The following is a 26267-nucleotide window of genomic DNA, read 5'->3' on the forward strand; positions in this document are numbered from 1 at the left end:
CCCCGGGTCAAAGTTGGAGCTGGGTTAATTAACCAAGAGTTAATTAAGCACCCTACACTTGGCTTAAGCCGCAGTCATGCTACCAATCGGATTTGCTCTCCACGTTGGCCTTCCTAGGCTTCAAAGAATCTCTCTCCATCCCGAATTTTTAAAGTTGAAATTAATTTCTACCATATGGCTTTATATTGTATGTGTATCTGTTGCTTCATGGGTTTGAGTTGGGCCTCTATGTCCTACTTGAGAACGAATTTGCCCTCAATACTTACAAATATTACATCCACAACCTATGTTTCAGATTCTACTTCCCACCACATTGTTGGACTAAACTTCAGCATTTGGGCTTGACATTGGCATTGTTTGGAAATCTCTTTTTAACCCCGATAAAGTTTTCTAGGACCTGATTGGTTCACGGAAAAAATTTGATGGTAAATTATTTCCTATATCTTTTTTTAAGGGATGAAAAATTGAACATTTATTTTCCATGTTTGGTAATGTCCAGAAAGTAACCAAATGTATCAGTTTATTTCCTTTCCGATGGTGTTGCATACAACCTCAAAACTAGAGTTTAAAAATGTTAATTATATTAGGATTATAGTGTGCTTACTATTATTACAACTTTTACATTTACAAAATATGAAGCTATTGCAATAACCTGAAAAGCGACATTTTTCTTTCCTTATTTCCATATTTGTCGACGCATATACAATATTTTTCATATTTGTAGAAACAATCAATCTCTTAGATCCCGAATTGTTGTTTCTACACATTCATGATCCAATCTATATAATGTCCTAATTATCCTTCATTATTGGGCAAACGTGTCCAATTGGGCCCTAGATGGTTTGCACAAAGTAACATTCTCGAAATAGATGACGCAATGTTTCTTGTTATTTATTATGAAATCAAAAGTACATATTTAAGCTACTTATACGGTTTCACATCTTGTCCTTAGTTTATACATTGCATTGAATCAACATCCAAGTGAAAAATTATGTTTTAGAAGAATTTTCAATTTCCATATAAGAACAATGCAAGGGTATGAACTTACCCCCGTTGGATCCACACAAAAAATTCAACTAGTAATGTCCCATTGGGAGCAAGATCCATATTAACATATCAGTAGTTTGTTACAAATGAATATTTATAACCCTAATCAGCATTATCAGCTAGCAAAAGAATTCATATAGTTTTTTAAAAAATTTAGTAACCGTGACGCAATCGATGAACTCGAAAGCCCAAGTGATGAGCAAGCAGTCAATGGGATCAAGATACTAATAAATTATAGTGATTATGAATATACAGTGAATTTGATGGTTGATATGGTGAGAGATGAAACTAAAAAATTTAAAATAGTATGATGGTGATGATCATTTTAGGTTAATACTGGTTTTTTTTAACTTTGAGAGTTTTGAATAAGTAACTCAATTATATGTTTTGATTGGTATAATGGCATGAAAAATTTAAATAATTAATTTACTTATGTTATTGGTTTTGTGGTATTAAGTAATTTTGTTGAGCTTTGATGTCACCTTGTTACTAACGGTAAATAGCATGTGACACTTAAATTATATATGACAATAACTTTAAAAAAAAGTGTTGATACCAAATATGAATTGAGTCAAGTGCTGCTATTTTCACTCGTTGTCATATTTTCTCACCCACTTTATCTTCTTATTCACCATATAAATTTAAAGAGTAATGCTACATTTACCACATTTTTATCTCACATTTCTATACCACATGATATGACATGTCCATATTATATGTCACATCAATTAAATCAATGAAGTGTATTTTAATTAAGGCAACTAGAAAAACAAATATTGAAATAAATCATAAAAGAAAAATAATATTAAATAATTTTAATTGATGTGGCTGTCTACCTCAGTTGCCACATAAGATGATATAAAGATGTAGTATACAAATGTGATAAGAGTAGCATTATTCAAATATTAAAAAACACAATCCTATTTTTTTCACCCACCATTATTCTTAAAATACCCTTTAATTATTACCTCATTCTCTCTCTGTGCACCCCAGAAACAGAGTAGATTTTATTAGCTTTTTAAAATCCTCTTTGTTGTTCATTTGGATTTTCATTTTTTTTTTTTGGACGAAAATTCATTTTTTGGATCTTTGGCTCCACTTTAGAACAAGAGGAGCATTCTCTATCACTCTCCCAGCATTCATCACCATTACACCCTGACCAAGAAAAGAGTCCAAACCGTAGACTTGTTGATTCATCCCCAGATTATCAGGGCTTAATTTATTTAAGAAAAAAAAATAGGAGTCCTAGAAATACCCAATCTCCCAATGATTTAAGAAACCGTAAAAATCTTAAAAATTCTATTATGAAATGAAAAGTTTATATTTAAGCTACTAATACGTTTTAACGTCTTGTCCTTACATTATACTTTTCATTGCATCAACATGCAAGTTACAAATTAAGAATATTCAATTTTAAATTTCCATTTAAGAAAAAAGAAAAAAGGGTATGCATTTACCCTCGTTGGATCCAGACAATAAATTCAACTAGGAAGGTCCCATTGGGAGCAAGATTCTTACTAACATAGTAGTAGTTGGTTATAATAGTCAATGGGACCTAATCTTTATTAGCAATATCGGTGAGCAAAAGATTTCATATAGCTTAACAAGATTTCAGTTAACATGACATAATAGTCAATGGGAACTCACAAATAATTGTGATAATGAACATGTGGGTGGATTTGATGGTTGATATGGTGAGAGGTGAAACTAAAAAAACTAAAACTAGCATGTGATGGTGATGATCATTTTTGGTTAATATTGGTTTTTTAACTTTGATATTTTTGAGTAAGTAACTCAATTACATGTTTTGATTACAACGTCCCCATTGGACTACTGTGCACGCAATAGCAATGCCGAAAAGTTCGCGGCCATCGCGACTTTTATGCTATATCCAGTCACTTTCAAGTAAAACTCCTTTCAAACTCTTTTCGTTGATATAATTTCAACTAAATCGGAGGTCGTTTATGATATTGAATTCATGGCCATTCAAGCTCGTGTGCACCTCACTTCTTATAGACCCGGAGGCCTTTAGAGGCCTCTTGACCTCAGAGAAAGCTCTAGAACATCCATTAAACCCATTGGGGTTGTCATTGGACGAATTAGTGTAGGTTTCACACATAGTTAGGGTTTCGGGAAGTAGGTTTTTATTTTAACGGGTCGTTATGCGTCCGATCAAATCTAATGCCAGGGCCCCGCATGCACCCGCAACGAACCCGTTGAGGATATTGAGCTAGCTTTGGACTATTGTGAGTGGGGTTTTGTATTTAAAAAGCATTCAACTGTCTCAAGCCACGTTAAGGCATATATTTGCACTATCTTCCAATCACCTTATGCTATCGAAGGATTTCTATTTCTTCATGTTCTAAACTTCTCTTAAGTTTTGAAACTTTGAAATTAAGTAGACTATTGCTCTGATATGCCCATTTCTAGATTGTAGTGACTTGTGTAAAGGGCATGAGACCTTATTGGACTATTGGCCTATACGTTGGATGATTTTTTTTTTTTTTTGGTCAAAGGATATGTTGGATGATTAAGGTATTGGATATTGATTCATTAATGATCTGGGAACTTTATATGTGCTTTTCTTACGGGGAGAAATTTGGTGATAGTGTCAATTACAAGGGAGACTATCGAATTTTCGATACAAGTCTTACCATCTTGTTTTCCCATTTGGGTGTCAGACATGCTCAAGAGTTTCTTTCGGACTCCATAGGGGAATTCGGGGTGCGTCCTAACAGAAACCAAATAGAACCATAATTTCCATAAAAGATTAATCGCATGTCTCACACATGATCACTTCTTGAAGGGTATTTTGGTCATGACAGGCTCCCTTCCTTATCTTCTTCCTTTCACTCCATTATCTATCACCTGTCTCATGCTCGCTCTCTCTTCATGTTTGATCATTAAAATCATACAGGCCCCTTTGGTTCACATAATGAATTGTTTAAGAATGAACTTCTCATGTCTATTCTCATGGAATGAGAATAAAAAATTATCAAACCTGTTTGGTTTGTATAGTAATAGAAATTAAATTTTGTTCACTTTTCTAATAATACCCTTAGTTTAGTCAAAATGGTTTTCAATAAATGCTTTTCCAAGTCATAGGAAATTCAAACCCAAGAGGGAGCAGGGGTTTCATTTTCCCCATGATAGCGGAAGTACATATATGTCAGGTATTAGATTCCAAAGAATGTGTTTACTAAACACTGGAATGACATCTCATACTTATTCCTGAGCTTCTAAACCTCGAACCAATTAGCCCTATAAGTTTAGTTGCTCATATAACAAGTTTCACATATGTATATGTAATTCAAAATAATGTACATGAAAATAAATGAGAAGCCAAAGTGAGTGGTGGTCACGATTGAGTAGGAGAGTAAGTTTGTAATTTTTCTTCATAGAGCTTCGAAATTCAAAATTAAATACAGATTTTTTGGTTCTCCACATGCCGAAAATCTTGTTTATACTCTGATATAATTGATCCAACAATAAATCAAAAAAACCCAAACCTAGAGCATCAACACTAAGATTATTTAAAATTGTATTAGTCCATCAAATGGCGACTCTAAAATTAGTTTTTGAAAGCTCATAAAACGTTCCTTTAAACTTCCAAGACCAGTTTGATCATGGGCGGATCCTCCCTCCCCTATTATCGCTTGCATAAAAAAAAACAAAACAAAAAAGAGAATAACAATCCTAACTAAAGTATCCTTGAAAATATGATCAGGTGCCTTGCACGTGATAAATTTAGTATTAGGGGATGTTTACACATGTCAGAGTTCACAAGGCATAGGGAGAAAGTTTTCCCTTGTCAAAGTTTAGAGGGCATTACTGAAGTTTTCCCTAGAAACAAAATCTCAAGACCTCTTTTACAAAAAAACGAATGAAAAATAAAAAATAATCTTGAAAATTTATTAGATTGATAATACTGATTAAACAAAAAATGAAGACACTAACCATGACTGATAGATACACCGTCCATGTTCCATGATGAGCTCATAATAGACGACCCAAAACTGATGAACAAATATGGGCCCCAAATTGCCATCGGCATTCTGAATTGCAAATTGATGGACTTAAAATGATACTTTCAAAAATGTTGGGGATTATTCATTGTAAAACCACAGTGAAAATTATAGATTAGAGAAATCGGTGGGTGAAGTAGTTGGACATAAGCTAATTTCACAACCTTTTGTCTGATTTTCTTATTTTCTTCTTCAAATTTGTTTTAATTGTACGGAATGTTGACATCATCTTTCTAAGTCTATTTTTTATTTTTATTTTTATATAAACGATAGTCTAAACTACTTTAAATGAATCTAATCTACATCGAGGGGTAGTCAAACTTGAGTGCAAAGAAGAGGTTTCACCCTAGCCAACTAGTCTAAGAGCAGCTCCAGCAAGGAGCTGAGCCTCAGGCTGGGGGGAGAAGAAAACAAAAATCTGTTTCCAGCGAGGAGCCCAGGCCCGAGTTCAAGGTGGGACCTAGCAACCTGGGCTGGCCCGAGGGCAAGGTTGGCCCGAGCTCCAGCTCTAGTTTTGTGCTGACGTCATCGCTACAGTGCCACGGTGCTACAGTGATGCTACAGTGTCTGGCGCTACTGTACCACTAAAAGTCCACGTGTCGCACTCTGGGCTCTCCGATCAGATTTTTTTCTCCAATCCAACGGCAGACAATTTTTGTGCAATAAAAAAATGAAAAAAAATTGAATTTTTATAAAAAAAATACCAAAAAAATACTACTTTTTTTTTTTCTTTTTTTTTCTATAAATACCAAAATTTTATCCGATTGAGATATGAATTTTATAATAAATATTGATATGTACGAACCCAAAAATATTATCCGAAAATATTATCTAAATTAATTATTTTTATTAAAAAATTTGTGAAAAAAACAAAAAAAATGAATAGTAATTGCCCTTAGCCATGGCAATGGGTGAAAACACAAAATACTATTTGCAAGGGCAGCCACTATTCACGTGAATAGTGGCTGCCCTAGCTCCACCCTTGCCATGGCTAAGGGCAAATGGATGGAGTTGCTCTAACTAACAATTCACATCGTCTTTGTAAGTTTACTTTTTATTTGTACCACTAAAAGTCCACGTGTCGCACTCTGGGCTCTCCGATCAGATTTTTTTCTCCAATCCAACGGCAGCCAATTTTTGTGCAATAAAAAAATGAAAAAAAATTGAATTTTTATAAAAAAAATACCAAAAAAATACTTCTTTTTTTTTTTTTCTTTTTTTTCTATAAATACCAAAATTTTATCCGATTGAGATATGAATTTTATAATAAATATTGATATGTACGAACCCAAAAATATTATCTAAATTAATTATTTTCATTAAAAAATTTGTGAAAAAAACAAAAAAAAATGAATAGTAATTGCCCTTAGCCATGGCAATGGGTGGAAACACAAAATACTATTTGCAAGGACAACCACTATTCACGTGAATAGTGGCTGCCCTAGCTCCACCCTTGCCATGGCTAAGGGCAAATGGATGGAGTTGCTCTAACTAACAATTCACATCGTCTTTGTAAGTTTACTTTTTATTTGTATTTTTATATAAACGATAATCTAAACTACTTTAAATTAATCTAATCTATACCTAAGGGAGTCAAACTTGAGTACAGGAAAGCGATTTCGCCGTAGCCAACTAGCCCAATTCACATCCACCTTTCTATGTCTGCTTTGTTTCATCAAAACAAAAAAATATATATACATGACAATAACACCATAAGCCAAGCTTGGGCACCGCTCCGCTCTCTTCAGTATTCTCAACGGCGTTGGGATAACTCTTTCCGTCTCTTTAGTTTCTGCTTTTAATTTTGATAGTAGGGGTTCTGGTTGTAGAAGAGGCTTTGTTCTTTATTGAGGTTTTTCTAAGGAATAGAAAAAGGCAATAAACCATAAGCAAGGTATGATGTGCACAACCACACACCACTTTAAACTATTTTTGGCTTAATTAACAATCAACACAGGTAATCAGCTAGGGGCCAAAATTACACCCGTTCATAAACATTACTCTCATTCATAAAAATTACACTCATTCGTGGTAAGAGTTCGACTCTCGCCCTCATTCTTCCCAAGGCTTCCGTCCTAACAAAAGATTACTATATATATAATAAATTAAAAAATTACTCCTAACCTCACTCCGGAGACATAGTTCTATTTATCGCATTCCTCGGCCACATTATCAGAAAAAAGAAGCAAAATGTGACAAAGGACCTGAAATACCATTGCCACAGAGTAAAATACCGCCCGACTCTATTCTATTTCTATACAATACCCTGTCGAACATATAGCTTTGTGCTGCAGCCTGCAAATTGTACTCACCCAAATCATAGTAGTTTGATCTTACAATCTGCAATTCCGTGTCATCTTTCTCAATTCCTTTCTCAAAATGTCTTGCGTACTTCATAATGTCCGGTTGAAGCTCAAGGGTTTCTGTTGGCTTATGAGCAAATGAGAACTTCCAATCCTGGGGCATGTTGGCACTGTTAGGACTAATCTGTGGCTCCCTAGGACCACTGCTTGCCATCAGTCCTGAAGCATGACGGTCATTGGTATACTGATTTTCAATGATTAATCCCTGAAAGAATGAACATTATTGTTTCAGAAACTAGATGATTCTGTTCGGATATCATATAAGATTTTACATGAATAACTACATGCTTATAATTTGACAAATTCAGGGGGGAAAGGCATATAAAATAGGTAAAAAATTAATTAGCAGCAAGGAATAACATGGACCTGTTTATCATTGTGGCAAGAGTTTGAGTTATTGGTGACTGCAGCAGTTGAACTTGCTTGGAGTAAAGACATGCTTTTACCAACAGGAGTAGTAAAGCCAACTAAGTTGAGTGGTGGGTCTTCTGGTGATGAGAAGTCAGAACTATCAAAAGTTGATAGGGATACACACTCATCAAAATAAGACATGGCTTCTTCTGTTAGACGTTTCGACATCTTCCTTCTTTCAATGCTAGCCTGTAACCATAAATTAATAAAAGAACATGAAGGAAAGACAAACAACCTGTGAAACTCTTACCTAGATGCTAGCTGTAAGAAAAATTTCAACTGTGTATGGGATGCAAACCTTTGTTCTCCAATAATCATCACAGAGATTCAAATTTCTCCATACACAAAATTATAACAGCCTCAGAACAAGGGGTGAAAAACATTCCATTTTAGAAATATTGACCATTTGTGTACAAACAGATGCATTTTTTTTTAAAGGAAACAAACAACTTAAATGACAAATCCAAGACGCTTAATGCTTTTACAAAATGTTATTTTAAGCATGATGTGTAGTTTTACTAAGAAAGTAAAAATGAAATGAAGATCCATACACACTCACTTCATGTTCTGAAAAAAGAAGCTATTTAGCATCTGCATCCAAGAACCAACAATATATAAACACAAGATAAGAAAACATGCTTGTCATGCTCCAAGGAAAACAAATACAAGCATATTGCATGGAACTTGGCTAAATACTGAGAGAGAAGGTAGGGGAAGAAATAAAAAATTGAATATCCTACTTTTCTTCCTGGACGTGATTTTGTGACATTAGAGTTCTTGGGATCTGGAAGCACTTCCTTCAGGATCCTGCTGAGCTCTTGTCCACGGTGCTCCTCAACAGCCAGGTCCGATTGAAGTTTTCTAGAACGTTCCCGGGACTGCAAGTTTAAGGCAAGGGTCTACTTAGTGGAGTTATGTTCCCCACATAAAATGTAAAGAAAAAGGAGAAAAAGTAACAGAAAAGAAAAAGATTATAGGATTTGAAGTGTCACAGAAGTCCAAGTAGCATGCCTAGAATAATAATGTTTCCTTTATGTCACAGCTGAGAGTAGCACAAAGGGGATCAACCTCTCTTTTATATCATGTCAACAGAAAAAATAATAAATAAATAAAAGAAAAACCTTCAGATCAAGCTGAATATATGTCACTGCAATTAATGAAAAATACCATCACCCAAAGTCCTGTCAAAACACGGTAAATATGTTTACACCCTTAACATCGTTTCCCGAAGCAACCACTTTAAAGTTTTCAACCCACGCAGTAGCAATATGAGGATGACGGGATTTATCATAAAAGTAACTTACACACTCTGTTAAAGACATCAATAATCATCACAATAAAATAAATGGACTCCACAAGTATTTCCACCCAAATTGCATACTCCATCCAACAATGAAAGGACAATCTGCATTAACCAATACCATAACAAGAAGCCAATTGTGTCCCAGATGAGACACATTCTCCTGTCTGTTTACTCTAACCTAGAAGCAAGTATTTGCAATTATTCATATTCGTTAATCAATGCATGCATCTTCATCTGCTCAAATGCTAACATCTAATAAGTTCCTCACAATGGCATTGTCAATTAAGCCACATCCAACTACTCAACTGACAAAACTCTGGCCAACCTCAGACCAAGTACGGTTAGAGAAATGGAAATTTACCTGCTCAAGCTTTTTGGCATATTCTCTTCTGATGTCCAAAACTAATTCAACTGCACTTGGATTTACCAGGTCAGGAGGGATATCAGCAATGTCGGTAGTTGCAAGTGCTGGAGCATTACTCCTTCGCATAGCCTGAGCTTGTAAGAAAGAAAGTGCATATTATCAAATAGCAGTGACTGCACTTTGCAAGCACATAAGCAAAGAATAAATATATGTCAGAATTGAAGCATTGTCATCATTAATCAAAATAAAAGCAAGGGAGTACAAGCAAGAGAACTAATTTAATAAGGGTTACAGAAACTAAATAACCTATATACATATGTTACATTCTTCTTGGTATACCTTACTCAATAAACAAAATCTTTAAATTACAAGTCAACTGAATAAAGTGGCTGTCGTGTAGTGGTCACTTTGTAATATTGGTAATGCCACAACCCATACTCCACAAAAGCCGAAATCCAAAGATCAAGCCTCCACCAACTAATCCAACATCTGGAGGTGATCTGTCCATTCAAGAGACAACAGGTTCATTGATGTCTCTCTTATAAGACCTATTTGATATGTTAAGGAGCAATCCATTTTACTTAAGGTGAGTAGATTTATGTCGAGTTCCTTAGCAACTGCACAAAAATTTGTTAGGCAGTAAATACAGCCTTGAATTTATTTCCAATTGTGAAGCCTTGAGTGGAGTTGGATTACGCATTATTGTCACTAGTAGCAATTCCTTGAAACATATCTAACAAGTCTTTCTCTAGTCCAAGATATTTCACATTCTACTCATAAGCTTGTACATACCTACATTCAGAATCAATAAATCTATAAGGGCTTACTTCTTTCGTTCTTTCTTTCTTTCCTTTTTTTTTTTTTTTGGGTGTGGAAAGTAAATAACTCAACCAAAATCTACAGGGGCTTACTTAACAGTTAGAGCAAAGAAAAAGGCCTTTGCTATGCGCCTATTTTATTAGTCACTTTCATCAAGTGATTTGTACTGTATTCATCCCTAAAATGACTGCCAAGGTTAACGAAGCTTTATATTTATGCATCACTCCATATCATCTAACCTATGTTCTTAACTACCTTCATTTTAATGTATCACGTGATGGTCAAAATATCAGAATGATTGTACCATAAACTTCTAATTCTGCTTAACATTCTGGCGTTCTCATACACAATGCAAACTTTAATTAAGAGGCCACAGAATATATTATTTGCACAATGCAGCATAACATATACTCAAATTAGTAGCTCAAATTCCTAACTTCTTCTCTGAGCATGCGTACTTACCAGAGATACTGTACTACAAAAACATTTGCAACACTTTTAAAAAGTGTTCCTTTCTTTAAGTCCAACAACTCCTAGTAATTTAATTCATCCTAATGAAGTTGAAAAGACAATCGCAGTTCAGCTAGCATGCATTCTTTCTAGACGAAGGAGTAATACCAAAAGATTAGGTACAGGTATTCAATATAAGAGTCCTACAAGAATCCTTTCTTTAGTAAGTAATAGAATGCCAACAACCAACAACCTGCTGCTAATTTCTTCTTTACTTGTAAGCATAAATAAATAAATCCATAAGAACTTACACTTTCAAGGTCATTTTGAATCTCAGAGATAGCACGTCTCACTTCAGATCGAACTGTTTCATATATACTGGTACTCGGGTTATCATCTTCCAAATGTTTCCCTTGAACTGACTGCAAATTAGCAACGAATTTTATTTATTATCATAACCAACTACTTATCTCGAAAAGTAGCATTCCAACTGATATCTGAACTAGCGATGAGCATGTCACCAAAAAAATAAATAAATTAGAGGCAAGCTTCTGAATCGAAGTCATACAGACCAAATGAGAATGCCCAAGATCCATATTCATCCGTTCACACACTGCTTTAACAGTTTTCTCTTCTGTTCCAGATAATGAACCTGCGACTGAAACTCCATCTTCCCAATTTGTAGATTGCAAACAAGACTGAAAGAGAAACATGAACAACAGAAGGAAAAATCATCAAGCAAGATGCTAATATTAACACCACTAGTCATATCATACAAAATCAGAACATGGGTCAGCTTAGTTTTTACCAAATTTGCATCAGAATCTTGTGAATGCTGGCTGGACCATGTACGCAGACCTTTCAAATCATCCAACTCATCAGAACTGCTTCTAACTAAAGCACCCTTTTTCCCATCACTGCCCACTTTATTCAACAAACCCCATACTTGTTCATCGTCACTCTATACACACAACAAACTCAAATTCATCTTCCTTTTCTCTTCCTCGACAATATTAACCCAAAAATCCAATCTGAAACATTCTGATTTGAATTGAAAGCAACACAACAACAAACCTTAGAATTGACGAAATGCCTCCTGGAATCCGGACCGCGGGAAATGGAGCGGTTCCGACGGCCCGGGTCGACCCGCGACAAGCTCCGACCCGCCTCCTTCCTCGTCCCCAAAGCATCGGAATTCCGCAACCCGGAGCGGCCCCTTCTAGAATCAGCACCAGCGGAGGTCGCCGGTCTCGAATCTTTCGATGTTGCAGCGTCAAGCTTGGTGGGTTTGACTAGCTTTTGGGAGTCAACGGCTTGGGCGTCCGTTGACCAGAAGAGAGGGTTGTCTCTCTTGTTCAAGAAGCTTTCAGCGGAGGCGTCAAGGCTGGTCCTTGAGAAAGCGCTGACGCTTCTTGACCTTCTGAGCGGGGCTTTCTTTGCTGGGTTGTTATTATCTTTGTCTGTGATTTGCTGTCTGCCAACAGATGAGGTTGTTGATGCTGAGGAATTGGTGGCGGCATTGCTCCTTTTGCTTGACGATTTGAAGGCTGAGACAGCCATATTTCTATCCGCTTTGTAATTCTTGTTTGTTACAGAAATGGAAAATGGAAAGCAAAGTGGAAAATAAAAGGGAAATGAATGAGAAGAAGAGAGAGTTTACAGAAACTTGGAGTAGGAATTTTGAGTGTCCAATTCAGTTGAATTTGTGTTTATTTATTTTTTTCTCTTTTTGTCAAAAGGATATTCATATTCTAGTGAGATGAAATGTCCATATCAAATATTGTAAGAAAAGAATATGCGTGGCGTGGGTAAGTGTAAGGCCGCCAGCACAATCACCATAAGACATGAGACAAAAACGAAGAAAGTGCTGAAAGTGATTCCTCTTCCGCCTTCGTTGTTGTCATCATCATTTTTTGTGTGTGGATATTTTTTATTTTTATTAACCAGTAGATTGTTTTTTAATTTTTTTTTTTAACCAGAAAAACATTACACAGAGGTTTCTCGAAGGAACTCTAAATTCTTAACATCATAAAATATTTTGACAGTATTAGGCAATCTGCAAGTCTGTTATGGCTAAACTCAAATTTTCACCATTTAAAATATAATTATTTGTGTATTTTAAGGACTCAAATTTATTTTCCTCCAACCTTCCAGACTAGGGATGGCAATGGGCCGGGTAAGGGCTGGGTATGACAATACCATCCTCGTCCCCGCTCTCCATCCCCGCCCTCATCCCCGAACCAATCCCCATTTAATAGGTTTCGGGGAATCCCCATCCCCGTTCCCGTCGGGGGACTATCCCCCATACCCGCCCCGAATCCCCGATTTTTTTTTGCATAAAAAATATTTATCATATATTTTAACATTAAGTTTCATATTAAATTATCATTTAACACATCCAAATTAATTATAAAGTTCAACTCAATTATTCAAAATCACATCAATATGAAATTATAGAAAAGATTAGGAAGAATTAGGAAAGAGAGGTTAACTCAGAGTTAAACATAAAATATTATAATTATATATATATTTATTTAAATATAAACATATATATTTTTGGGTCGGATTCGGGGATGGGGACGCCAATACCATCCCCTCCCCATACCCGTCGGGGATTTTTTAAGTTCAGGGATCCCCATACCCAATAACCATTTGGCCCCAAAATCTCCCCTCATTAGGGTCGGGGACCTGATGGGGACCCACCCCCGTGGGGATTTTTGCCATCCTTATTCCAGACTCATAATTTGAGTCAGTAACTTTATTAAATTATTTAAAAATAATTAACTTCTTTTTTTTTTTATCTTTAATTTTTCTTGATATTATTTTTGTTTCAACATTCATGATTGAATTTTCTAAACATTTTAATCTAAAAAATTTGAAATTCCATAAACATAACATTTCTTTTCACTTAAATTTAAAATGGGAATGCCATTTGTAGAGTTTGAGAGTGGAATCTCATTCAGATAAATTAAAAATATTATTTTAACCATTTGATTTTAATTTTGACCATTGGATCTTCTTTTTCTCGTTAAAATCAAGTTGAAAAAAATATGGGCCGTTTATATCTCTTTGAGAAAGCTTGAAAAATCACAAAAAGTTGGTTCTCATTGCTTGACACGTGACCAGTTTTTAAAGGCTCCAAAAGATTAGATAAAGAATTAAAAAGAAGACAAGAAGATGCATCATTGGTTTTCAAAGGGAGCCGTTGGATTCCAATGTCCCTTTGATGTGAACCTTCCATGCGTCCAGCAAGTTGGCTTTGTCCTGCCATTCCTTCACGTGCTGCGCAAGTTGGCTCCGACTTGGGGCCCATAGAAATTCCATCCTGACTGGAAAGTTGGGCCAAATTCTGCCCAAGATTTCAGTCTGACCCAAATTACCGCCCCTCCCTATACATAGTTGGAGAAGGTTTTTGGGGCTATAATCCTAAAATTTAGGTTTGACCTTCATAGTTGGAGATGGCCTTAACAAGAACAACAACAAAGCAATCTCCCGTACAGACTCAATCCAAATATCTAATTCATTTTATTTTTGAAATTAAATTTTTATGTTGTCCTAAAGTGTTTGTCCATTGGAAATAGTGTTGATTTTGGTCCCCTAATTGTAACTAATTTTTTGGCCATAGCGTTCCTGGGTTTCTTGGCTTAAACATGGGGGATTGTAGTACAAGGTGTTGGAAAATTTAATATTAATTAATATTGATTTTCCTATTTGAATGGAAATTAATAAAATTTATTGGGTTAAAGACATCTTCACATGGGGGGTGACAACTCTTCAAACCAAGGGATGTATTGTTTGGAGTGACAACTCTTCAGACCAAGGGTGCATTGTTTGCCTTTTCAGATTGAGATGCCTTTTTAGAAAGGGTATTTCATCATCTATAAATAGAGCAATCCTCCTACAGTTTTATTCATTCAGTTTAATCCTCTACATACAGACTTTCACATATAGAAAGCATTAGAGTCTTCATAAAGAGAGGTTCCTGCATAATTTGGTTCAAAGTTTCTTGTGAATTGCAGTGCTTCTTTCATAAGGAGGGGAGTCATTGTATCCTGGGAGGCAAACGCTAATGAACTTCTTCTAATTCAATTATGCTTTGTAAAAATCTGTTTTATGTGCAGTATTTATTTTGTTTATTTTATAGCAATTTAGCACTCATATTTCCAACACAAGGTTCTTTCATGAGCAAGCGAAATATCGTTCTCATCTTAATATCGTTAATAGTGTACTGGATGAGCGGGGCAACTAGTGTACCAATGAGGAAGAAGTTGGCCAAATATTTATATACATGTTTCCTTCCGGAGGCGCAATACTTTTAAGGGAAAATGACTATCTACATGTTAGGTCAATTAGGTTAACAAGCTAGAAGGATTTGAGTGGAATTAGTTAGGTGAAATCAATGTCTTAATGCTTTATCATCTTTATTTTCATCTATTACATTATTTAATTATTCTTAATCTACTTCCTTTATCATTTTTCTTTACATTATTTACGTATTCCTCTTGTTGTTTAATTCAAATATAATTAAGAATAAATCATTCTAGTACTTAATAAATTAACTTGATCCATGTTGAAACGATACTATATTATTATTTACTACTATATTAATTAAAGCGATACTATCTACTTGCAATTAATCACATCATATAAAGCCCCTTATTTTTCGGGTTGGTCGAGCTTGGTTTGATTCTGTCATGCTGTGTGTTCATCGAGTAGCTTTGTGTTTTTTTTTTTCTTTCTCTTTTGATGTATTGTCCTTTTTGTTGGCTTAGGCCCTTGGAGCTCTTAAGTTGCATTGTAAGTGGTTCCCTGGTTCATTTGTTACGAGGATTACCTCCAAAGAATCAAATATTAATCATTCTGTAGGCGAGTGAATACATACATTTATCAGCAATTCTGGGGCATCCCTAGGCTTGACAAACCCAAAAGCATCCTCAGCTACAGCCACAGCACTAACACTCGCTTAGAGCTGCGGAAGTAGTTCATCTTCTTGTTCCAAGTTAGAGCAGAAAATTTCTCAGCATGACATCAAATTCTCATCTTCAGCGTACAGCAACCACAACCCACACTTCTTCACCTGAACTTTGTAATCCTTAAGGGGAAACCCGTTTAAATCCATCAGGAAGAAATCAACAGAGGCCTCAGTGACATTGTCAAAACCAGTGCCACTGGAATATCTTGCTGCGGCTACAAGCATGGATGCAGTATACCATGCAAACACATAATCTGAATTTAAATTGTTCCGCCCAGAGCTGCTTATACCCTTATACAGACGATGCAAATGACAACTGATTTCATGGCCTTCACCATTACTGGATTTGAAATTGGCTGTACATGCAAAACCCGCCCGTTTAACATTATAGTTGTTGAATTCAACGACAAGGGATAGAGCTAAACCCAATAAATCTGTACGAAACCAATTTGGAGGAAGGGTGATATTTATTGAAGATCCCTCGTTTTGATAGCTGAACCATGTTGGAATTTCATTTCCTGGACAAACAATGCTAACTGAAGGAATTGCAGGACCATAACCCTGTACCGTGGATGGAAGTTCTGCTTATTGAAGGCTTAATGAGAGAGAGAGAGAGAGAGAGAGAGAGAGAGAGAGAGAGAGAGAGAGAGAGAGACATACATAATATACATCATCTGTAGGGTTTGATGACGCAGTTGACATTTGCATAATTCTAAGCTGTGCTTCACCCATCATATTCCTCCAAGCATTCTGATGCAATATTAGAAAACATAAGTTAATTCCTCGCCAAGTTATATTGCAAGTGTGTAATTATTTTGCATTTATTTTTGTTTTTCTTGTTACTTTTTGGTTTGTTCCCGCATTTACCGTGAATTTAGAGTATGCAGTTTTGAGAACCTAAGACATTGCAACTGGGGCTTATTTTGGCCTTCTATAGAGCAAAAACCCCACCATGGGACTTTGGTTTCCCCTATATGAAGCACTCAACTGAGTTGATCCATTCATCCTTGGATAAGTAAGTAAGTTTCATTTTCACCTCCCTGGGACATCTTAGTAAGGCTGCATGTCTCCTCAGTGGCCTAATTCTTGCCTAGGCTTTGCAAAATCTCTCCACTTGCTTTGAGTCCTATAATTAAACTCATCAAATAGAAGGCTGAAAACAAAATTTATTTTTACTGAATATATATACACCTATTGAAGATTTGTAACATTTTTCTGTGCTCATGTCAAGGATGACGAATTTGAAAGGTAGCAATATATCTCCCATACGTGTATACATGTACCTAGGCAAGTACCTTGTTGCCTGTTTGTTTTTGGCCAGATGCACTTCTGGTATTCCTGGTGACCATCTAAGCTCTTATTTTCCCAGTCTATGTAGACTGTGTTGTTTGGTAGGTATTGAAGATAAACATTTGTTTGCTTATTGAAAGTAGATGAATCAAAAATAGGGGTGGAAAACATGTACGCATGTTGTGTGGAAAACAGTACTTGAATGACAATAGGATATCATCCTGACTATGTTTGTGCAAGGATACTGTGATGCACCACAAGGGTTGTGACTGACTACAACTGATTAGTTATGACTAAACAATGATTGGTTTGTCTTTGTTTCTTATTTATTTTGTTTTCTATTTATGCTTGGCTCTTTTGGCTCCAATATTTACTAGAGAAATTTGTGTACTTCTAGTGTGTTTTACATGCATTTGATGGTTTAGCTTTCCTAGAATGTTGGATTTAGTCTAGGTTCTTTGTCATCATATATTGTTACTGAAAGGAAAAAAAGATCAAATGCATCCAAACCTTCAATGACGTGCAGCCATGTGCTTCAAGATGACGCAGCACAGGGAGCTCAGGTAAAGATGGAAGTCTCTTGCAATTTGTTAACCACAGGTAACGCAGCTGAGAAGCTTGTTTGATGCTTGCAGGTAAGCTCTGAATCCTGGTTCCACTTAGATTTAAAGATCTTAATGACGTTAAACAAACGAGGGGATCTGGGGCTTGTAATATATTGCAGTAACCGAGGTTTAGTTCTTCCAAAGAGCACAAACCGATCGAGAAGGGAGGCAGGCTTTTAATTTTCAAACAGCCATAAAAACTGAGAGTTTTAAGACAGTTCAGATCGTAGATGCTATCTGGGACAAACTCAAGGTCCTTGCACCGGCATAGGTTTAATGTTTGAAGCCCAATCAGATTTTCAATCTCCACGGGTAGCTGTTTAACTGCAGTTTTAGATAAATTAAGAAGTTCCAGATGTACAGTAGGCTCCAAGATGTCGGGGAAGCATTCAAAGTTAGAGCAACCATTGAGATCAAGACTCTTAAGAGATTTCAGCTTAAAAATGCTGGTTGGCAGACTCACAAGCCTTTTGCAATCATTCAGGTAAATTGTAGTGAGACCAAAGAGACACTCGATTGATGAGGGCACCACTTCTATTGCTGTACAACTCAAATCTAATACACTTATATTCCTGGGAAGTTCTGAAATCTTACCGAGAGATGAGCAGCCCCCTAGACTAAAACCAAAGCATTTTAGCTTGCAACTGCTGCTGGGAAGATTCTTAAGGTATTTACAGCGTTGAATATTCAAGAAAGATATTTTTTTGTTAGACCAAACAGATGAAGGCAATTCCTCAATTGCAGTGCTTTCTAAATTCAATAATTAAATATTGCCTGGCATCTCCTGGAGATATTTGAGATTTGAGCAGCAACCCAGGTCAAGAAAAGTAAGATTGCCAAGATACTGGAAACAGGAAGGAATTCGAACCAAACTTGTACAGCCATAAAGATTTATATGCTCCATTTTTCGACTCTGAGAAAGATCTGGAAGTTCTGTCAGATGTTTGCAGAAACTAAGATCCATCAATTTTAAGTTCCCGAGATAAATCTGTAACAAATTAAAGAGAAATTGCAAGAATTAGTAACTTGGCCTAAATAACTACATTTTATACAAGAAGTACAATAAGCATATCTACCAGGTCTTCTTCCCCAAGTTGCTTAACCAGGCTGCGGGGCATTTTGAGCTCAACAAGATTTTCTGGAGAAAATTTTGATGGCAAAGATTTCAAAGGGTATCCATCCCAGTAAAGATACCTAAGAGATTCAGGAAGAGTCTGAAGACCTTGAGAAAGGTATAATTTGCAGTACTTCTGGCCATAGCTAGAATCATAAATTTCTAGCAATCTTAGATTGTACATCTTTTTGAAGGCTGCATGATTCAAGTGTAGCTCTCTAATGTTAGACGTGTTAAAGGATATGGCTTGAACCATCGCAGTTGCCTGAAAATAAAAGAGCAACTATAAATGAGAAGAAATTTTCATGATAAGAATTTTTTTAGAGAAAGCGAATGCATTTGGATCTTACTGTATTGTTTTTGAGTACATGACAGACATCCTCAGCAATGAACAACCTATCGCGCTTTCCGGGCTCAATACATTGTTCGCGAACAATTTCCCAACCGATTTCTTGTACCAAATCATGCATCTCTAGGCAGTAACTTGTTGAAATTGATATTAGAGATGTATCAATGAGAACTCCAATTCCCACCACAAAGAAACCACGAATGTCTAACATTCTTTTCACAAAATCCACGTTCATTCCTTTATAAAAACATGCTATATCAAGGAATATCTCCTTCTCATTTTTGTCTAATCCATCATAACTTAGTCTCAACACATTCTGAATTTTTTTGCTGGGAAAGTTTTTCAATTTTTTCAGTTCATTTTCCCATTCTTCTTTGCTCTTGCAGTGAAGGAATGAGGAACCGAAAATCTTAAGAGCTAACGGAATGCCTTCGGCATAATCTACCACCATTTCTGACAACTCTGCATAATCGGTTCTTGGAGAGTTATTTTTGAAGGCATGAAAATGAAAGAGCTGAAGAGCTTCATCACAATGTAATCCTTTAACCTTGTATATCTTATCATCATCAACCTTCTTCTTAAGCAGGCGCCTATTTCTAGTTGTTATAATGATTCTACTTCCAGGGCCAAACCCAACATGATCTCCAGCTAGAAGTTCTAATTGGCTCATGTCGTTCACATCATCAAGAACAATGAGGACCTTTGTACGGCAAAGCCTCTCTCCAACAAAAGTTGATCCTATTGATGGAGTGTCGATTGTAAGATTTTCGTCCTCTAATAACACACGAAGAAGTTTATTTCGCAAGTGATTTAATCCATGCTTTTCTGATTCCTCCCTAACATTTGCAAGAAAACAAGAAGTCTTGAATTTAGAAGAGAGTCGACTATATACAGCACCAGCAAGGGTGGTCTTGCCAATACCAATGCCCCAAATGCCTACAAAGCAAACCTCTGGTGAATCAATGCATAAGGATGATTCAATTTGCTCAATTTGGCTTTCAATTGCAACCAGGCCCTTTAAATCACTTGAGGATTTTCGATTCAGTTTGGTCAAAATATCTTCAACAAGAGTCTCAACTAAATGTGCCTCCGTCCTGGTATATTTGATTCAATATGGACAATTAATAGATAGTAAGTATGCATCAATTAATGTAATTCTCATATTTCAAACATCACACCTAGAAAGTAATACAAATACGGACTTAGTTACCTTGCTTAGCTTGAATTATCCAAAGTAAATGCTCGTTTGGAAGTGATTCGGGATAGTCCAACAATCACTTTTATGGAGAATCACTTCTCCAAATAATCACTTTAAATTATTTTAAGTGATTTTGTGGAGAAGCACATGAGAAGTGCTTTTTCCCAGAATCGCTTTTTTTTTTTTTTTTGGTCTGCTTCCCAGAATCACTTAAAATCACTAAAAGTGATTTTCTGGAGAAGTACTTGGGAGGTTCTTCTTCCAAAATGTGATTCTGGCCTATCCAGAATCACTCCCAAACGAAACATAAATACATGAATAACCAATCATCTCATCTACTGAATCAAATAGGCACAAATTAGAGGAGGAGCTTGTTACCTAGTTTTGTTTGAATTATCAAACCCAGATAGATTGGCTGCTTTCTCCAAAGCATATCTCCACATGAGCACCTTGTCCACACTGTCCTTCCAACGTTGTTCATGTTTAGCAAATGCATCTGCATAACTCCCCAGCTGTTTTCGTACATGAGATGAATCAATGTCGTAAAAAATGGGTATAACAAACTGTCCATCTCTCTCTCTGCATCCTAGTATATATGCACAAGTTCATCCAAACACCAAGTAGAAGAAGCATAGTTTTTCGAGAAAATGATTACTGAAAGCTTCGATTTGTGGATTGCTTCGACAAGGGCGGGTGCAATTTCATCTCCTCTCTCAAGTTTGTCGTCTATGTAGGTTTTGATTTTCTTCCCACGTAAAGCAGCATGAAGATGGCTGGTAATAGTGTAGCGGGTATCTGCACCTCTGAAACTAAGAAACACATCATACTTTTCTTGAGGATGGAGGATAGGAGCAGGAGGAGCAGAAGAAGCAGCCATGATCACGTTGGAGCTCAAGAATCAGGGGAATCGAAGGAAGAGAAGTAGAAAGAGTTGCAGCTGGAGAGACTAGTTGCCTTGATTATTAGAATCGAAAGCGAGTGTGGAGTTTCAGAGACTAGAGATAAGCTAGCTAGCTTTGTTGACTTGACTGGGATTGTGTGGTATGATTGTTCAAGTAAAACAAAATTACAAAATTCATCCAACCACTTCAGAAAAATGGAAAATGGAGGAGATAAGAAATTACCCAACAAAAGATTCAAGCATTCACACTCACCCATATATCCACGGCATGCAATGGGGCCCTTCTTTACGCGTTACAAAGTTTTGCTTTTCTATTTGCAAAGAACTTCACTTCCACTTGCTTCAGACTCATCATCACATTGTCTTTTAGGGGGATGTAATCAATGGGTTTTTATCAAAAATAGCTAAATTTAACCTCCAAATTCATAAATGTTAATTTTTAAAAAACTTTCAAATATAGCTAAAAACTCACTTAAATTGACCCAAATGCCCTCTAATTTAAAACCTAACCAAAAATCTAATTGTCATCCTCTAATTTAAAACCTAACCAAAAATCTAATTGTCATACTCTTCCAAGCCTTAGGCTACTGAGCACAAGCCTCACTCTCCACCCAGCCTACCCTCAAACACAAGGACACTGCCCCTCGCTAATCGCCCTTAATGGAAAGCAAAGTTAATATAGGCAAGTTTGTGCTGTGGGAATGGAAGAGTCTGTGAACAGCAAGGGCCTTGCAATTTTTCTAGACCTCTTGTGTTGAGGGAAGGCAGCAGCACATATGCTGGTTTGCTAGAAAGTCTAACCCCCGATATCATATGTGGAGCAGCAGTATTTATGATACGAATTTTGCAAGAAAGTTCAACTCTTTTTTCAATTGAAAATTATTATGTCAAGAAAATGACAATTTTTTTTGGCTTATTATCACAAAACGTCCCTAAGGTTTACGAAACTATCAGATTGCATCCTTAATGTTTTTTTGTGTCACTTATGGTCCTCAAGGTTAGTATGTGCAATCACAAATGGTCCCTGACGTTATGTTCTGTCAAAAACTCTGTTAGTTTGCTGACGTGGCATACATATATATCACAAAACATCCCTGAGGTTTACACACTTATCACAAATGGTCCTTACGAATTTATTTTTTTTAAAATTTTAAATTCATAAAGTTTTGGTTTTCTTTTTAAAATTATTTATAAATGAAAAAACAATTTATAGAAGGATTTTAATCTTGAGGACCATTTATGAATCCTAAACCTTTAGTTTTTTTTTTCATTTTTAAATTTTATGAATTTTAAATTATTTTTTAAAAACTTCATTAGTTTGTTGATGTGGCATATATATGAAGCCCACATCTACAATAATATAGTGTCACATGTATTTAAAATTTAATATATATTTTAAAATAATTATAATTCATAAAATTTTAAAAAGAAAATAAAAATTTTATGAATTTTAAATTTAAAAAATTTAAAATTTTCGTAAGGACCATTTGTGATAGGTGTGTGAACCTCAAGGATGTTTTGTGATATACATATATGCCACGTCAGCAAACTAACGGAGTTTTTGACGGAACCTAACGGCAGGGACCATTTGTGATCATGCATGCTAACTTTGAGGACCACGAATGACAAAAAAAAACATTAAGGATGCAATCTGATAGTTTCGCAAACCTTAGGGACGTTTTGTGATAATAATCCATTTTTTTTTATTGTAAAAAACTCCCAAACCCACCGATTCAAGCCATAGCTGCATAGATGATTTTTATTGCCTGGATTTATGAAAACATCATCTTTTACTTTTCTTTTTCTTTTTGGTAATTATATTGTCATTTTTACGATAGGATTCATAGGCATGATTGAGTTGACGAATCCAATTTTGTTTTTGTGCTACTACTATTTTGGGTTTTAGCTTTTAGGTGTAATTGAGTAATAATTTAGAGGCCATTTGGGTCAATTTAAGTGAGTTTTTTGCTATATTTGAAAGTTTTTGAAAGTTTTTGAAAAAACTGATATTTATGAATTTGAAGGTTAACTTTTGGCCATTTTTGATAAAAACTCGTATTCAATTAGGATTTTAATAGATTTTTTTGAAGCTGAAAGTCTAGTGGTATTCAATTATGATTTTTAAGTAATCAATAAAAATATGATGATATTCAATTAGGATTTTAAAATCATCAATGCAAGTCTAGTGGTATTCAATTAGGATTTTTAAAAGATGTATTATTTGAGACTTTTGAGTGGGTAATATAAATACCAAACCTCATAAAAAATGTCACCCTATTATATCTGATTCTCACGTTGGTTTGTTTTGAGAGAAGACGAACAGACTTGAGAAGATAAACAAGGTTCTCATCTGTGTTGCTTTGCTATGGGCACAAGCCTACATACATCAGTTTTTTTATATCTTTCCACTTTGCAAATTTATCAATTATTAATAAGAGTGTGGAACAGATAAAGAAGAAGAAACCAATCTGTAAGATGGATAGTTTGGGTGTTTATGGTTTGTTACACATTGCCTCGTTCTTTAGGATTGAATTTTCTTTTTATTTAGCATTTATTTCATAAAATAATATTTTACTTTTGTAAGAACTGGAGAATGATGATTCGATTAACTATAGAGCTTTGTTTTGTTTACTCTAGGTCTTCTAGTCCCATGGGAGAAAAGGACCACTATGCTAAGAATAACATTTGGGATATAGGAATAAATTATCTTTTGAATTTGGGATACATGAATAAATTATCTTTTGAATAATTTTATCTTTTTATCATTAATTTGATTGTTAGTGAGATGCATGCACAGTCAACAAATTCAATTTGGGATACAGGAATAAATTATCTTTTGAATAATTTTATCTTTTTATCATTAATTTGATTGTTAGTGAGATGCATGCACAGTCAACAAATTCAATCGACCCTTTTCTTCTGTTATTTTCTTTATATAAAATCCAAATGTGAACTCACTCGTCTAGCGATTTCGATAAAAACTCAAGGAGGGCCTCTAGAACATAAAAAATAATCAAGGTTTGCATACCAATTAATTAATGAAAGTTTATCAAGTTGCATGCTATGTCAAGAGATGCTATCTAGGTCATATGAGGAGATGAAGCTCCAACAAATGTTTATTACGTCTTGAATAACTTTTGTTTTCCTTAAGCCATGTCTAGTTGCTACATGATGTTATTGTTATTACTTTTATCATTTGGCTATTTATCCATATTTAATCCATGTTATTATATGATTTTTATTTCATATGAAATCCTAGAGCAAATCTTTTGATTCTTTGGAGAATACAAAAAAAGTCCTAAGTGAATCATAAGAAAATCATGTAATTACAATCTATTAAAATCATAAGTAAAATATTGTAATTACAAATCCTGCTGAAATCCATTACATTAAAATCCTGTGATTACAATCTATTAAAATCACAATTGAATACACCCTCCTTAGTTTTAGCATCTTCGTCCAACATCATCAAATCAAGTTTTTCAGCATCTGTGGCATTCAACACTTTTGAAATTGGTACTTAGGTGACGAGGGGTAAATTTAAAAGATATTCAACCAAGAACGCAACAAACTTCACACACTCTAGACCTTGACTAAATACTCTTATGACTAGTCAACTGTCAGATATGAATTATACCAAACAATAACATACACAGAGCATACCAAGATGTACCTGCAAGCCTAGAGAATTACTAGTGACAACCTAGGCACTCAGAAGGACCCGTCAATCTAGGCATCCCCTGTGCTAGCAACAACTATGGTGAAAGTGTGTGAAGACAGCATAATCAAGCAAACACCAAACAGCTGAAAAAGATGACTAGTCAACTGCACAAACCCAGATGACTAGTCAAAACCCAGATGACTAGTCAACTGCACAAACCCAGATGACTAGTCAACCGCACAAACCCAGATGACTAGTCAACTGCACAAACCCAGATGACTAGTCAACCGCACAAACCCAGATGACTAGTCAACCGCACAAACCCAGATGACTAGTCAACTATCAAGAACAGAAACCCAGAAAATTTACAGAGATGAAAACCAGAAATTGTTCACCCAGAAACCCACCATTGGGAAAAAACTGGGGGTCATCAACCGACCAGGCATTCCACTAAGTAGAAAAAGATTCTTACAAAGAACACTAGCAAGCTCAAGAAATTCCTAGGTCTATTTAGGAAGATGAGCTATACCTCCTTTGTGCAATCTTCTTCTCCAACTTAGCAAAGCTTGAAGCTCAGTTCTTCATGGCAATGGCAGCTCCTTCTCCAGCTCTTTCATCCCATGGCACTAGCTTGCAAGCTCTAACTCAAACCGAAACCAAAATTTGGATTCAAATGAGAATGACCAATTTCCTCAAGAAACCATTCTCTTGAAGAAATTAGTCTTGAATCTGACCTAGATATAAATGAGAGATTATTCTATGTAGCTAGATGCAGATTCAAAGTCAAATGCAGTTTTTCAAGAAGAAATCATTTTGGAAAAACTCATAGATGAAATATAGGATGGTTCTCTCGAAGAAGAAGAAGCAAAAGATGGCAAGCCAAACTTTCCAAAACTTCCACCCAAAAGAGACGACCCCAAAATAGGAAACAACTAGCCTATATAGACAGAAATTCCCTTAGGTCATAATGCCTACATGGCAGCTGAGAGAGAAAGGAGAATAGGACAAAAAGGTTTGTTATCCAGCTGGAATTCCTACAGAGCAAGGATGACTAGTCATACGAGAAACAGATGACTAGTCATCATTTTATGAAAACAGTTTTAATGCCATGATATGCAATGCATACTTACCTTTGTCAAATTGCTTGAACCTCCATAGGATAGATGTTAGTTTAAGAACACCTAGAGAAGCTATTCTTAAACTAAGCTTGAGCTTGATAAAAACAATAAAAATCCTATTACAAAATTGTCAAGGGAAGCCAAAAGAAATAACTCAAAATGCATACATTAACAATCTCCCCCTTTTTGGCTTTCCTTGACAACACACTCTCTAAATACACTCAACCCAAAACCAAACCTATGGAGATGATGAAATGAAGTACCTGCAAAACAACAA

The 26267-nt window shown here is 35.6% G+C and overlaps 1 protein-coding gene and 1 pseudogene across 2 annotated transcripts; both read right to left on the minus strand.

The window, feature by feature from the left end:
• Window positions 1-7033: 7033 nt before the first annotated feature.
• LOC117617402 lies at window positions 7034-12606 on the minus strand. Its single transcript, XM_034346760.1, has 8 exons — window positions 11857-12606; window positions 11591-11743; window positions 11355-11480; window positions 11094-11204; window positions 9511-9642; window positions 8587-8724; window positions 7802-8035; window positions 7034-7640 (listed from the first exon to the last, which is right to left on the minus strand). Exons 1-8 carry the CDS (start codon window positions 12340-12342, stop codon window positions 7245-7247), a joined length of 1776 nt encoding a protein of 591 aa, XP_034202651.1. The 5' UTR covers window positions 12343-12606; the 3' UTR covers window positions 7034-7244.
• Window positions 12607-15482: 2876 nt separating this feature from the next.
• Window positions 15483-21382, minus strand: LOC117620233 (annotated as a pseudogene). Its single transcript, XR_004584705.1, has 6 exons — window positions 20689-21382; window positions 19114-20206; window positions 18726-19028; window positions 17555-18637; window positions 16415-16504; window positions 15483-16315 (listed from the first exon to the last, which is right to left on the minus strand). The product of XR_004584705.1 is annotated as a disease resistance protein RPV1-like (transcript).
• Window positions 21383-26267: the final 4885 nt, after the last annotated feature.

Source organism: Prunus dulcis, chromosome 2 (assembly GCF_902201215.1).
Source record: "Prunus dulcis chromosome 2, ALMONDv2, whole genome shotgun sequence".
Lineage (NCBI taxonomy): Eukaryota > Viridiplantae > Streptophyta > Magnoliopsida > Rosales > Rosaceae > Prunus > Prunus dulcis.

Bases quoted from the DNA above. Each gene is read 5' to 3' on its own strand.
- LOC117617402 (XM_034346760.1), bottom strand. From the start codon at position 12,342: ATGGCTGTCTCAGCCTTCAAATCGTCAAGCAAAAGGAGCAATGCCGCC. The intron at 11,205-11,354 runs GTCTGTATGACT...GCTAATTTGCAG, and splicing joins ATCTTGGGCATTCTCATTTG to TCAGTTCAAGGGAAACATTT. The intron at 8,725-9,510 runs GTAAATTTCCAT...TTAAACTTGCAG, and splicing joins ATGCCAAAAAGCTTGAGCAG to TCCCGGGAACGTTCTAGAAA.